Genomic DNA, 15,077 nt, shown 5'->3' with positions numbered 1-15,077 from the left:
AGTGGAATGGGACAGTTCTGGCTGGTGGTATGTTCTCACTGCAACAGCTTGAGGAAGTTCTCCGCAATGCTTAGGGCAGCTTGCTGCAACACAACAGCTGCTCCCTCCAACAATTTATTATTTCCACAGTGAGCTGTGGAGTTCAATATCGTTTGCCACAGTGATGTGGCTGGTGGCAGGAGGGATGATTGCGAGGTTGTCTCCATAGCAAAAGCCCTTCAACTTGCAGGAATATATATGAAATGCTACCTAGCTAAAGATACCAGTTCGTTCGCTCATCACTGTTTCTCAGAGAAAGGAATTGTTGTAACTCCAGCATTCAGATATAAACCTAGAAACACCCAGTTATAGCCAGAAATATCTACATCTGTGGGTGTATATCTGAAGAGCACAGTTGCAACAATGCCTCTCCTCTATGACAAACAGAAGTGCAGCCTAATGTTCCCAGAATGAAGAAGCTGACATTTCTTGGAGAGAGTCCTTAGTATAAAATCAAACATTTTTAATAATAATAGCCCAAAAAAATATCACACTATTAAAAGCAGGACTGCATATCGTTGATTCAGTTTTTGCTCTTCATGCATTCCATGGAGGGCAAAATGCAATGTCTGGTGTGTATTCTGCAATGGCAAAGCTGGGGTCACGACTGAACCACACGCTCCCTCTGAACAATTGCCCTCTTGAGCTGGAGCTTTAAGGTGGAGGTGAAAATTTCCACCCATTAACAAAATCCCAACCTACAGAACTAACGTGTAGGAATAGACGCATCTATGAACCTGAAATGAAGCAAAATGGGAGGAGGGAAGGTATCAGAAAATGGCGGTGGTGGCAAAGAGAGGTCATGTGGCTCCACTGCCACCTAATGAATGTTTATTTGTAACTGATGAGACCTTATCACATTTTCTTTAAGAATAATCCTTGTTCAGCATCAAGCTGAAGCCTGCTTATCAGTTCTTGTTTCTGCCATTCATCCCCATGTTATATTATAATACAATAGCTTTAAAAATTAATAATACTGCTTTACTAGATCAGACACCAGTGTTTGGTTTTATGGAAGAGGCAGCATGCATGTGTTTATGTATATGTGTGGAGTACTTTAGCTTCCTCACTAGTTCTAGTGAGGGAAATCTGAGGTACCAAAACAGTATTTTTTGAGTTGGTCATGAGAACCACTGTACTCAAGTGGCAAAACAACTGAGCTCAGTAAACAAGGACCTGGATTCAACTAAATGTTTTCTGCTGGCAGAAACCAATGTGACATATCTCACTAGAAACATGGAACTGCCCCCTCTCTCTTCCCCCCAAGTCTGCTTGTGGGGAGGTTGGGGGAAACCCCAGAGCAGTGTGGGTCAAAGGGAAGTAGTTTCATCTGGCAAACTGAAATGCTTGAACAGACAGAATGATTATAATTGCACCACATTGTCTTCCTGCCTAAAAAGCCATTGGTTTCCAATCTCACCTCCATCATGAGCTAATGAGGTGGCCATAAGCAAGCTGGAATCACACCTGCAGTCTGGAAATAAATACATAGGCCTACCTAGCTAGGTTGTCATAGCGATAACTGTGATTATGTGTGCAAAGGGTTTGAATGCCCCAAAGCACTATATAAATGCTAAGTATTATTATTATTATTATTATTATTATTATTATTATTATTATTATTAAATTCTTTCTGCCAATTTCTACCTGGAGAATCAGTACAGACGTTTCTTCTACCTTCGACACAAGCCACAATAGCAAGCATTATTTTAAGATGAGTAGTCCATGCTATGTGCATGAGACTCATGCTCCTGTCAAATTACTGTTCTACACAAAGGAAGATATAGATATTTAGACACTCAAGCACTTGGCAGGACAGCTACAGCAACTTTAGCAAGGCTGACTTTCATATGTTACAAATGTAAGAACTACAATACAAACTTTTGCTGCATTGCTTTTTTAAGTTTGGGGCAGAATAAATGCTATAAATGGGATGTGAAGGCTTTATGGAAAATGCTCAGTGAAAAAAAAATACAGAAAAACTACACTTCTTGCATTATGAAAGAGGAACATTTAAGCATGGCATGCATTGGTTAACCAAGGTGTATTGTGTGGAACATCGCCATGTCCTTATTTCAAAAGGGCCGCTTCCAAGATTGCTGTCAGGAAAGGAGAGAGATATTCTTACCTGCAAACATATAGCCAGGTTAACTCTGCAGCCAAATGATGTGCTGACAGCCCTGGGGTGGAGGCCCAGATCTTTGAAAAGCTTTGAAAAGGACTGCGTCAGAGCTATCCGAGGCCGTTCTTCTGCCACAACCACACACGTCCGCACTCTTGAGAGGTCCAGTCCCCTTGCCTGGAAACGAGGTACAGAACTCAAGTTATCCCATGGGAGCTGTTGGCACTTAGTCAGGTCATTTCAGAAATTTCTGAACCAAGTGCGCTTTGAGCGGGAAGAGAAGTGTCCTCCGGCAAGGTGAAATGTCGCCATCCACTCAAGAACACCTTTACTTAAAAACTGGTGGGAGTTCTGGAACAGTTAATTTAAAACTCAGAATTGGAAGAGGGAGAGAAACAGAAGCAGAGCAAAGTCTGTGTTGTGGAACAGCCTTGTTTTGGGATAAGGGGGTTATTCTGTTATATTTTACTCCAAGAAGACCCATTTATCCTAAATAGAACCCAATAAGGCTGACATGTATGTGCAAAATGTTTTTTTTCTAATGTGATCCCATTGAGATCCCAAGGTGAAATTTTGCAGGTAGCTCTTAGAAATATTAAATAACAAATACATTTTTGGGAAATTTCTAATCATATAATTTTTTATTTTTATTTTTACATTTTTCAATTTTGTAACTTAAATTTAAAATTTAACGTAAATCCATCATGTGACATATTAAAGCCCATGAAGCTCAGAAGAGATTGGTGTTCTTAGTTTTGACATATCTCAATTCTGAGCTGAGTTTTTAAAGTTTTTGTGTAGTCTGGCAAGGCCCAAACTGTCATTTATTTATTTTTGAAATTTCAAACCCTCATAACTCACAAACGGGATGAGACAAAAAAATTAAAATTTCAGATTTAAACTTGGTTTTGATCATTGAACAGGTGTACAAAACATTAAGAAAACTGGATGACACAAGGTAAAAGAAAACTGGATCACTTGATACGGAATGAGTCATATATCAGAGCCTACAGAAGTGTTCTTTAAAGCTAATTGCAGCATGGTGGAGGAGTGGTTTTGGGAGCAGTCAAGGCTGGAGAAACGTCAACCCTACAAAAAAGCAAGGAGGCAAAGGGAAAGGGAACGCTTGGGTTCCTCACCTTCAGAGATTCCGTTTGCGAACCAAGACCCTTGGTACATAGCTCCATGACGGAATAAGAGCAAAAGGTGTCTCTCACTTTGTACTGACTCACAGCCAGAAGCCAGAGAGCAGGCGTGGTCTCCAATTCTGAGGGAGGAATCAAAATAGACTGGTGTCCTGAATAAACGCTGCAAAGATATAAGATTTGTTAAACGCACGACTGGAAATCTGTACCAAAAGACCAGAAGATGGTATATGCTGAAAAGGAAAGCTATTTTGTTGTAGCTTCAAGAGACACACAGCAGTACATCCCATAGGGCAGAAATCAAAATGACAAAAAATATATATTTATAAGTAGGGGGGTGCTTTAAATTTGCTTTTGTGGAGGTCAATCTCTGTCAATAGCACAAAGGGTGATTTCAAGAGTGTGTGAGGATGCAAGCTTGTCTGTGGTGATCTGCTGATGCCATCAATGCCACCTACTTACTCCCTGTTGAAATAGCCTCCGTGTGAGTTGACTCAGCCCTTGCACCCCAGACAGGCACAATGCCTGAACAGGGAATTCTCAACACAAGTATAGGGCCTAAGATAGTTCAAGTTAGTAGAGCATGAGATTCTTAATCTCAGGGTTTTTGATTCGAGGACCACCTGGGCCAATAGATTCCTGGACTAGATGGCCCTCATGGTCCCTTCTGATTCTAATTTTCCTGTCTGAAAAAAAGTTCCTAAGCCCATTCTGGCAAAAGCCCATCATAATCCTCCACATGAATGAATGGGAACCTGAACTGTCAACAATTCTCATTTGTGCAAAGGTTGCAATGTGTGTTCGCTCAAAGATGCTTGGAAACCCCTTACCGCTCAATGGGGGAAGACCAGGCATAGGCAAACTCGGCCCTCCAGTTGTTTTGGGACTACAATTCCCATCATCCCTGACCACTGGTCCTGCTAGCTAGGGATGATGGGAGTTGGTAGTCCCAAAACATCTGGAGGGCCGAGTTTGCCTATGCCTGGGGAAGACCATGGGTGGAGTCAGCATGCATGGGGTCTTTGCAGGCAGGGCCAACATGTGCAGCCCCATTTCTCCTACACAAGTTCGGGCAATCGTGTCTAGTTAGTGCTACAGCATCTCACCATATCAAACTTTTTTTTACAATCCTGAAAAATCCTTCCTTCTGCTACACTTGAGAAAACTCATGGGATGCCACTGGGAGTTTTCCAAAGCGTGGGTCAAGTGAGTGACCAGTTCACGCCACCATCCTCCTCATGAGGTAACTGTAACTGTCAACAGGTAGCTTCATAGAAGGGGCTGTCGCTCACTGGTAGAGAATATATTTTGCACACAGAAGATGCCAGGTTCAGTCCCTGCCATCCCCAGTTAGAAGGATCAGGTAGTAGGTGATGTGGAAGTAGCTCTCTCAGAAGCCCTGGGGAGCTGCCGCCAGTCTGAGCAGACAATTCTGGGCTAGACTGGCAGACAGAACTAGCTTGGTGTTTTCTGAAAATGGCCACTGTATAGCGACTATCAGGGCTAGCACGAGTCATTCTTACCATATTAATTCTTAGAGCTCTCTCTCACACACACACGTCACTTGATATGGATGTGTGAATGAGCCACCATTCCTCAAAACACCACAGATACAACTTTCAAGTTGCCTGCTGCTGCAAACACACTGCTTTTGTATGGAGCTCAGCTGCAATTTATAAGCCCTTGAGCAAATCCAAGTGAAGGACATTCACGTGTGGACGCGAGGCAAACTTATCAACTACATAATCAAAACGATCACAGGAATTGACCAGAGTTAGCAAAATGAAGCTCAGGTAGAGATTAGGAACAACCAGGCAAGGCTGTGGCTTTTAGGAGCATTAGAGCTCTAGATATTAGGAACATGGGAATCTGCCTTATACTAACTCAGGTTATTGGTTTATGTCGTTCAGTATTATCTCCACCATGAATGGGGAACCTGTGGGCCTCCAGATGTTGCTGGACTACAACTCCCATCATTCCTGATAACTGACCATGATGGCTGGGGCTGCTGGGAGTTGTAGTCCAACAGCATTTGGAGGGTCACAGGTTTCCCATCCTTGGTCTACAGTAAGTCACTCTCCAGAATTCAGCTCCTCAGTTTTTCCCAATTCTATCTGGAGATGCCAGGAGTTGAACCTGAGACCTTTAAAATATATAAAAAAATGCTCTATCATTGATTTACTGCTCTTCCCCCTTCAGCCATAAAGTCAATTTTTTTTGTCCCTTGCCTCAGTTTCAGCAAGAGAGCTTATCAAAGGAAAAGGTACTGACAAAAGTGGAAATAAATTATTACAAATATTTATACCCTGCTCCTCAGTCCCAAGAACCATCAGTTTGCAGATTAACACATAAACAACAGCATCAGTAAGTTAAAACAGCAGCAGCAGCAGCAGCAGCAAAGTCTCAAAATGTAATAAGTAACACTTAAAGCATCAAAGTAGATCTGAAATAGATAACATCAAAAGGCCCGGGCAAATGAAAATGTCTTCACCTGGAGCCCCAAAAGCCATCTGAGTTGGCACCAGATGAGTCTTTTTGGAAAGAGCATTCCATAGCTGGGGTACTACAACAGACATTTTAGACAGTCCAAAAACAACAACAACCAAAACTCAGTATCTACTTGAAGTAGAATGATTAAGAGACAAGCTGCAAAGAAAATATTAGGGTAGTGTGAAATCACACCACAATGAATTCCAACAACACATGTTCAGCACAAACAGCTAAAAGGGGGAAAAACGCAAGTATCCATGAACTCACGTTGGCCTAACAACTATTGCTGTGCTCAGAATGCATCAATCTTTGACAACGATCCCCAGGAAACCCTGCTGGAGCGTGTGGCCAATTGTTAGGAATCTGGAGATGGCGATGATGATTATTATTATAAAGGTCTATTGCTCTGCTTTGCAAGGTTTCTTTTCATTATTATTTTATACCCTTTAGGACATAAAATAAAAACAAAAGCAAAACTTTGCAAAACCATGCAATATACTCGAGACTTACCAACGGGCTGACTCCATGCTCCAAGCAGGTTTTCCTTAGTGGTTTGGAAGTCTCAGAATGCTGCATTCTGGGACATCACAGTGGAGTAGGCCAACGCAACTTCATAGCATCTACAACAGGATAGGCAGTTAGTTTTTGGCTGATTGTGCCCAGATTGTAACCCCCAGGTAGGTGGGGATTCAATCACGTTTTACTCTGCTGCACCTGCGACTGATGGCACTGACATCAAAGTCATAATCAGGTTAATCAGATGAGCTCAAGTTTGTATTATACCTTTGCATATGCAGAAGGAAAGCACTGCATGTTATCTCCAATATTTGGATGTGAGCGGAGTTCAGAATTCATTACAAACACACATAAGACTTATGAACAATCCTAGCCAACAAGCAGGAGGGAGCAGCTAACACACCCCTTGCATTCTCTGTGTGTTAAAAGTCAGAGTGGTAGTTCCCTTATAGACTGTCTCTTCCGCAAAGTGGTAGCCTTTGATGCTGCACTTTCCAGAGAGGTCAGATGGAAATGAGATGCAGCGTACTGGATTCTCTTGTCATGAGCTACATGAGGCTTCAATGCGTGATGTGCCAAATTTTGGCACAGTTAAGTTGCAAATGTTTTGAGGTATGAGGCAAAAACACCTCCTGAAGACAGGCATCTGAATTTAGGGAATTTTCATCTTACTACAAATATGAGTCAGCTGAGAGTTTTTCTATTTCTTTTATATGAATGGCACATTCTCCCTTTCACACTGAAAGCAACTGGTTGAAATGTATGAGGCAGTAAAAACCAGGTAGGTTCTAAAGTCAAAATTTCCAAGCGCGATAATCTCTCCAATAACAAATCAGGCTTTATCTTTTATTCTCTTCCTATGCTTCACAAAGGTGGGTTTTTTTCACCTACCACTAAAGCATCCAATATATCACATATTCTCCTTTTTTATATAAATAGAGCACATTCCTTGGTGGAAAACTGAGTTGAACAGGTAAGTTTTCAACAATAACAAAAGTACAGCAGCAAGGTATTTAGGTGCAATAAACAAAATGCACCTAAATGTTTGATAGTTTTCAACTGGCATGCTGGGGAATACGAACATATGACTTCAGCAGGGCCTAGATTCCATTAAAGATATAATGAATGGATGCAACATTATGTCCTATGAAGAAATTACAAGAGCTATGGGCCTCTCTTTCAGTATTTTCAGATGAGAGAAGCCGTAACTGCATTACTCAGGAAATATTCAAGGGAGGCAGGCAAGCAAATGTGAAGCATTATGATCGGACACTAAGAATAAGGGATTAACAGGGAAATCATATAATATGATTCTGGAGTTGGCAAACAAACCAGATATATTTATGAGGAAATGGCAAAGGGACAGAAACCGAGGAGTGACTATTAATGAGTCAAAATAAATGGCAGAGATCTTGCACAATTTGATTTCAGCAGATGTGAAAGGAAACTTTTTAACCCCACAAAGACTGAGGCAGATATATCTAGGAACTGAGGATAAATGTTAGAGATGCAGATATTTGGGGGGAAATTTCATTTATATAGTCTGGTGATCTCCAGTAATATATGCTTTTGGGGCAACAAATAATGAATGAAATGACAGGGTATTTCTTATCCCTGGAACTCAAAATTCTACTTCTAGGTTATTTAAAGCATCAAGCATTAGAGGTTGACAGTGGCTAACCTACTGACAGCTGCAAACATCTGCATTGCAAAGATCTGGAAACAGAACACTACTCCAACAATAGCAGAGAAGTTTGATGGAGTTCGGACTATCATAGTAATGATATTGTTCTGTTCCATTTGGAACAATTTTATGTAGGCTATAATTACAATGACTTTATCTGGTTTCATAATTGCATTTTCTATTGCTGTAATCTGCCCTGAGGCTTACGGTGAAGGCTGGGTAACAAATCTTGGGTGATATTCAACTAAGTTTTATTGAAAGTAGACTTACTGAAACTAATGAACATGATTAAGTTAGGTCCATTAATTTCAGTGGATCTACTTAACAGTAAAACTAAGTTGAATACCACCCCTTATCAATAAATAAAACTAACGTATTGTTGAAGAGCCGGTATTGGACAACCAAACATGTTTATGGAGAAACAGTCTTTTTTTTTTTAACGTACTGGAATAACAGATAATATCTAACTATATCATACTTTCTCCCTACTTTAAATTCATACTGTATGTACAAATTATGTACAAGATAGGAACACAAGATCTCTAGCTTTGCAAGATCCCTATCTAATCATGAATACAACCCTACTGGCAAAGTATTACATAAACAGGCCCAGGAGAGGGCTTTCTCATAGATTCATTCTCCAAGTGTGGACTCTTATGGAGATATTTTTTAAAAATTATGTGAGGAGACAAATCAGCTCAATAAGGAACTAAGCCCTTTTGTCATGGATCTAGACCTCTTCCATCACACATAAGGACCTAATTGCCATGCTGTTTACCACTGGCCATTTAAAGATTGCCACCCACTGGAAAGACAACAAAGGAACATCTCTGTCTGAATGACAAAGTAAAGTTTGGGATTTGGCTTTTTCCAAGCACCTAAGGCAACACAGAAGGGTTGTTAAAGGTCAAACTAAACACAATCCTTTTGCTAAGGTATGCTTCCCATATATCAACTGTGCAAGTAGAAGTGGTGTTAATGCAAGACCTCCAGCCGCTCGTGGTTATTTATGGAGATGATATCATGGATAGCTGAAGCCTTGATGATGCATTCGATGATTCGGTTATTTGACAGTGTCCCTGCTCAACTTTTCTTTTTGTGAGTGATTGATCTAAGTGTGATCGATGCTGTTTTTACTACAAATTGATTTGATATTCAATATAAAAAAAGGAACTGAGCATGTTCAGTGGCCCCAGAATGCTGACTGAGTGATGGGCAGGGGAGCAAAACCAAAAAAATGGGTGGGTGCGTGTTGTAATCATGTATCTTGGGAAAGCGTATGGCTAGAACATTGAAAAGGAGCATTCTACACTGCAACACTTTGTTGCAGGTCCCCTTTGGTTCATTTCCGTCGTTGAAGGTCCCATTTGTTCCCATTAAAAAGATACAACGGGGCTTCTTTAGATTTTGGCTTTAACGTCTACATTTAGTGCAGGCTGCATGCTCCAGGATGGGCTTGCTGTCAAATTTGCTTCTAGCAGTATCCATCCATTCTTTTATCGATGATTTGTACATCCAGCCTGCCCTTCACCAAAACAAGCACAATGCCCTTTTCTGAAACACACACTGGTCACATCATCTGCGGGCTGGTCCCTTCTCTCTCGTCTCTCTTACACACACACAGATATAGCAGCAACATTTTTGTTTGGTGATACTTGAAGGCTCCAGAAGAGAAACTTACCTACAGAGGCACCAAAGGACAAACCCAAGTCCACAGTAAGGGTCCAAACAGATTGCAACTTCTCTGGAAGGATAAAGCTCACACTGCAGCTTAATAGAACGACAGAAGGCACTAGTGGCTGCATGAGACATCTGGAAGAAGGTAACAGGGCAGTAATTAAGATGACGAACGGCATCGTTCCAGAGGTTTGTTTCTGAACCACCGCCAGGCCTTAAGACGGTAATAGGATGGGTAAAAATAAGCATCAGTTTACATCCCACCCGCAAAAACACATGCAGAATCATTTATAGATAATGAAAATTAATGTGTTTCCCAAGGAGTATATTCAATCAACTAAGTAAAGAAAAGGAAGGGAGTGTGACTCATCAGTGCCTTTGATTTCTAGGTTATCTTCAGGAAGGCTGGAAATTATGTGCAGTACTGAAGAGAAAATGGGCTACATCTTTCAACTGAGCAAGGGCGAGGGGGTGCGGAATGCCAGAAGGGCACAGCCATAGCTCAGTGGGAAGAGCACATGCTTTGGCACTCAGGAAGCCCCAGGTTAGTTCCCCAGAAAGAATGAAGAGCTAGCGGATCTGGGAGAGCCCTTGGGAGATCACCATTCAATTGGAGGAGGCATCAGCAGACCAAAGGGGCTTACAGCCGATTAGCAACAGAATGGAATAAATTCAGATTCAGAAACTGCCTCTTCTTTTACATTCTCTGCACTGCGTTCTGCTGCTTTAACAGTACTATTCTTCAACCTGTCTCACTTATGGTACTAGAAAGCTCCGTGATGGGAGGAAAGTGCTCCCAGTGACAGAACATGACAAGGTAAGGGAGAGGGGAGGATTTCATTCCCCATTTTCTCATACGTTCTTCACTCCCCAGTATTGTTTATGTGCAACAACGCATCAGAAAATAGGCTTGTCCCATTGCATATAGTCTGGCCTGGAGCTGCGATGCCCCCTGTGATGCTAGGAAGGTGTGCAAGAAAGAGTTGCCTTTGGACTTGGCACCTGTTGCAGACTGCATGCAGACAACTTGGGCTGCCTTGGTACATATATCTTCTTTTCACTTGTAAATACCGTATTTTTCACTCTATAGGACGCAGTTTTTCCCCTCCAAAAATGAAGGGGAAATGTGTGTGCGTCCTATAGAGCGAATGCAGGCTCCTTGGCTTCAGCGATAGCAACGCGAAGCCTCCGAAGCGCAGAGGGAGCACTCCCTCCGCACTCCGGAGGCTTCGCGTTGCTTTCGCTGAAGCCTAGAGAGTGAGAGGGGTCGGTGCGCACCCCTCTCTGGAGGCTTCAGGGATAACCGCCTGAAACCTGCAGAGCGCAGCGCAAGTTCCCGCTGCGCTCCGCAGGTTCCTTTCGCTGAAGCCAGGAGAGCAAGACTCTCCTGGCTTCAGCAAAGAGGGAGAGCTGCGCAGCGCCCCTTCAGCCAAGCGGGAGGAGAAATGGAAGGGGCTCCGTTTCTCCTGCCACTTCGCTGAAGGGGCGCTGAGCAGAGAGTGGGAGATGTTTTTTTTCTTGTTCTCCCCCTCTAAAACAAGGTGCGTCCTATGGTCCGGTGCGTCCTATAGAGCGAAAAATACGGCACATGGGTCCAGGGTGCAACACCTGCCCTGTCCACTTTTGGACCAGCTCTCCTTATCCACACCGCTACAATATTCCACCCATACTCCCCACCCCAGCTCGCACACCGTGTTTCACATTCGCTTTGGGGAGCGCTGTCCCTACCTTCACCCCTGCTAGCATTCCAGTTGTGGATACACTGAAATCGAGATAAGCCAGCATGTCGGGGTTAGAAGGTTTGTAGATCTGAGGAGGCCGCTTCTTTGGCAAATCATCTGGGGGAGAAAAAGGAAGGCATGATTCCCGCAGCGCCTGCAAAACGCAGTCGAAATACTTAGAAACATGAGGGACCTCAGAGGACAGCACATACCTGTGTCTAAGATAGGGGGCCACGTTCTGACGTCCACCGCTGCTGCTGCCTCTCGTGACCGCAACAATTTACATATTAATTGTGTCGTCATTAAGCAGGCAGAGCGACTCACCTGTAGGTTTCGGGGGGGAAAGAAGGAGAGATATAACATCAAAATCACCTCCCATGAAAATGGTTATGAGGCCACCGTTTTACATAACTGGATAGTATATATTTAAAGCTTCCTACTAGCTTGTTTGAAGAAAAGCTTCTTCAGTTACAATGGCAGAACAGTCATGCACGGAAAAAGGAAAACCTTATGCAAAATAAGGGATAATAAAATTATGCACATTTCCACCCACACACATCGTCATTTTTGGGATTGTAATAACCATGCATCCTCACAACAGCTCTGTCAGGTAGGTTAAGATCAGGCTTCCTCAACTTCAGTCCTCCAGATGTTTTGAGACTACAATTTCCATCATCCCTGACCACTGGTCCTGCTAGCTAGGGATCATGGGAGTTGTAGGCCAAAAACATCTGGAGGGCTGAGGTTGAAGAAGCCTGGTCAAGATGAAAGAACAACATGAGAAAACTCAGCTGGGAAATCACAAGAGGAGGCCAAGCCATAGAGTTGGCCTTAGTCATGTGTACCATTTTACTGTTTTGCTTTTGTAACTCTTTGCTTTGTTTTTCAGTATTTTGAATTGTAAAATTGATTTTCACGCCTTGACAAAATAATTATTATAAATTATAATTACTTAATAATAATAGTTTTATTCAATGTTATTATAAATGCAGAAAACATGACTAAAAATTACTGAGTGAGGATTTGAAGCCATCTCAGACTGGTTATAGCAGACACCTGGACCATGGTTTGTGCTTCTTGAGAAGCTTTCCTCCCCATCCCACCCAACTTTTGAAACTAAAAAAAGGGTGTCTGTATACATTAAATATAACCCCTCCCCAAAAAATCCATAGTCATGCCTGGAAATCACTGGATCCAAGACACAAAAAATTTAAATAAGCATTTTGACTAGTCAGCTGACCTCCACAATCATCTTGACCGTAGGCAATGTTGTTGCAATGTTCTGGGGGTGTGGAGGTCGAACTGTTATTGGCACACAGCCTGCGTACAAACACCCGTAAAATGCGGCAATCAGATCTATACCTGAATGATGGAGGAGGAGGAGGAGGAGGAGGAAGAGAAGAAGAAGAAACTGATTATGACGTTCACGTTCGAAGGCGGGTGTAGACACGAAAGTGAAAATAATTTACCCAGCATAAATACTATGTTGAAACAACATCAATGAGCCTATATTAACAGTGGAGAGTCCTCAGGAAATCTGCGTCTTTCCTGTTTCAGTGTTTCTTAAGCTTCACCAATCGTTTTGATCTGAGCTGCTCTTTTTAAAGACAATACACTCTGAAGCCTTCATGGATGCCATCAAACAGCTAATTAAAATTAAAACAGATTTTAAGATAATTCTCTGAATTTCCCTGCTATCTGAAATTATGTTGTCCCATGACCAGAGATACAACTGCCTGGCACCAGCTTTGATATCACTTTGGTGCCAAGCAAAGAGTTTTTGGTTTCAGCAAGCAGTCCAGCATATAGTGTAGGCTGCTTCTAACTATGGTTTTATCCATTGTGCTGAATTTTATTCATCTGTTTGGATAAACAGAGTTGTTCTGTAATCTTCGTGTGTTTATACACTGAATTTTATATGTGCCCTGAGAGCTTTGTTCTGAAGAGCAGTACAGACATCTTCTAAATGAATAAAAATAATGTCCAAAATAATTTTTTGAACATTGCAAGACACAATCCTTTTCTTGCACGCTACTGCACTCCAGAATCCCCAATGAAATAAAACAACTTTTAAAAACAAAAGCACACACATCTGAAGAACATCAGAGAATCATGGGCTCAGATAAAAATGTACTGAAATACTTTGCAACATCTCATGGAAGCAAGACTTTGAATAACTATTTTGTAACAACCATTACTGGCGTCTTAGTGAGGGGCTTTGAGGCTGCTATCCTGCACCCACTTATCTGGGAGCAAGCCCTACTGAAGCCATTACAACTAACTTCCAAGTACACATATATATGAGATACATTCACAGTTAACTGTGAAAGGACTGTAGGTGAGATCTATTGTGAGTAACACTGCTTTGACTTCAATGGGTCTGATCTCACTATGACTCACATTGTTTATCATCCTGTGTGTACTCATTTGGCCCCATTTAGCAGACTGCTGATGTAACTATTTTTTTAGTTGAGGGATAAATTCAGCTCGCTCTCACCTCATATTTTGGAGCATATGAGGCTGCTACAGTTTGTTCTTCAATAGCACTATTATCGTATAGAGATTTCTGAAGGTGGTGGTAGGTTTCAACAACAGCCCAATTTAAGCTGTGGTTTTAAGGGTACGTGTTTAATGGAAATCAATTGCTGCAGTCCAGATAAAAGTCTGTCGTGCCAAAGCTTCATAAAGAGCAGTGGGAAAAATTGATCATGACTCCACTAAAGCCCTATAAATTAAATGCACGTGTTTGTAGCCTTTCAGTCAGCATATCGACTAATTTTTTCATCTCTACTTACAAAGTCTTTAAGAATCGCCACTGAAAACACATTTTTTGTTCTTTACCTGGTGGGTAGACCAAAGCAACATGGTCGCCATCTTGTAAGTGTCCCCTTTCCATCAACATAACGGCTATCTTTTCAGCTCGTTTATGTAGCTGAACACATGTTAGAGAGTTTGCTATTGTCCCCTGTATTGGGAAAGAAGCAGAGAGATTGAAGTTTTTCTTTCCTTTTCTTTTTAAAAGCACAGCGATGAAAACCAAGTGTTTAACACCACACACCACTGCTACAAGTTGAGCCCAAACCCAATTCAAGATTTGGGCCTACTATGTGATGACTACATGGAAGAAGCGTTTCAGCTGCCTTCCTCATAGAATCATAAAATTGTAGAGTTGGAAGGGATCACGAGAGTCCAACCCCTCGCCATGCAGGAATCCTGCCCACAGTTGTCCCTTGGTGGACTCAAACCACCAACCTTCTGGTTAACAGCCAGGCGCACTGACCTAAGAACAAGCATCTCCAAACTCGGCCCTCCAGATGTTCTGGGACTACAGTTCCCACCATCCCTGACCACTGGTCCTGTTAGCTAGGGATGATGGGAGATGGTCCCAAAACATCTGGAGGGCCGAGTTTGGGGGTGCCTGCCTAAGAGCTACACCAGTAGGGAGGCATCCCTATGGGGCCTCCATTAGACCCTAGGTGCTGATACATTTGTGCGGTACTGTCCAGGACCACCAGAAGTCACAGGAAAACATAGCTCCCGTAGATCCTGGCATCCTAGCTAGGACCCACGGGAACTACATTTTCCCCTGGTCACTGGGAGCCAGATATATGGACAACAGCATCTAGGGCCTATTAATTGCTTCCCCAAGAACCAAGGAAGCACTGGAAAAGGAATGGGACAGT

The 15,077-nt window shown here is 42.3% G+C and overlaps 1 protein-coding gene across 7 annotated transcripts in view; it reads right to left on the bottom strand.

Moving 5' to 3' along the window:
• The window catches only part of DIP2C (disco interacting protein 2 homolog C), a 290,921-nt gene that overhangs the window by 27,485 nt on the left and 248,359 nt on the right, over window positions 1–15,077 (bottom strand). For all 7 annotated transcript variants that reach the window (XM_083579226.1, XM_083579223.1, XM_083579224.1 and 4 more), the window contains 7 exons: window positions 14,236–14,359; window positions 12,635–12,756; window positions 11,607–11,718; window positions 11,402–11,511; window positions 9,678–9,808; window positions 3,301–3,469; window positions 2,168–2,338 (listed from right to left, as the gene is read on the bottom strand). In XM_083579226.1, the coding sequence (XP_083435352.1) occupies window positions 2,168–2,338; window positions 3,301–3,469; window positions 9,678–9,808; window positions 11,402–11,511; window positions 11,607–11,718; window positions 12,635–12,756; window positions 14,236–14,359 (939 nt within the window). The remainder of the gene's footprint in view (window positions 1–2,167; window positions 2,339–3,300; window positions 3,470–9,677; window positions 9,809–11,401; window positions 11,512–11,606; window positions 11,719–12,634; window positions 12,757–14,235; window positions 14,360–15,077) is intronic.

The sequence above is a fragment of the Podarcis filfolensis genome, assembly GCF_964270895.1.
Source record: "Podarcis filfolensis genome assembly, chromosome: 12".
NCBI classification, from domain to species: domain Eukaryota; kingdom Metazoa; phylum Chordata; class Lepidosauria; order Squamata; family Lacertidae; genus Podarcis; species Podarcis filfolensis.
Note: the sequence above shows the minus strand (reverse complement) of the source record. Positions and strands in the feature narration are given on the sequence as shown.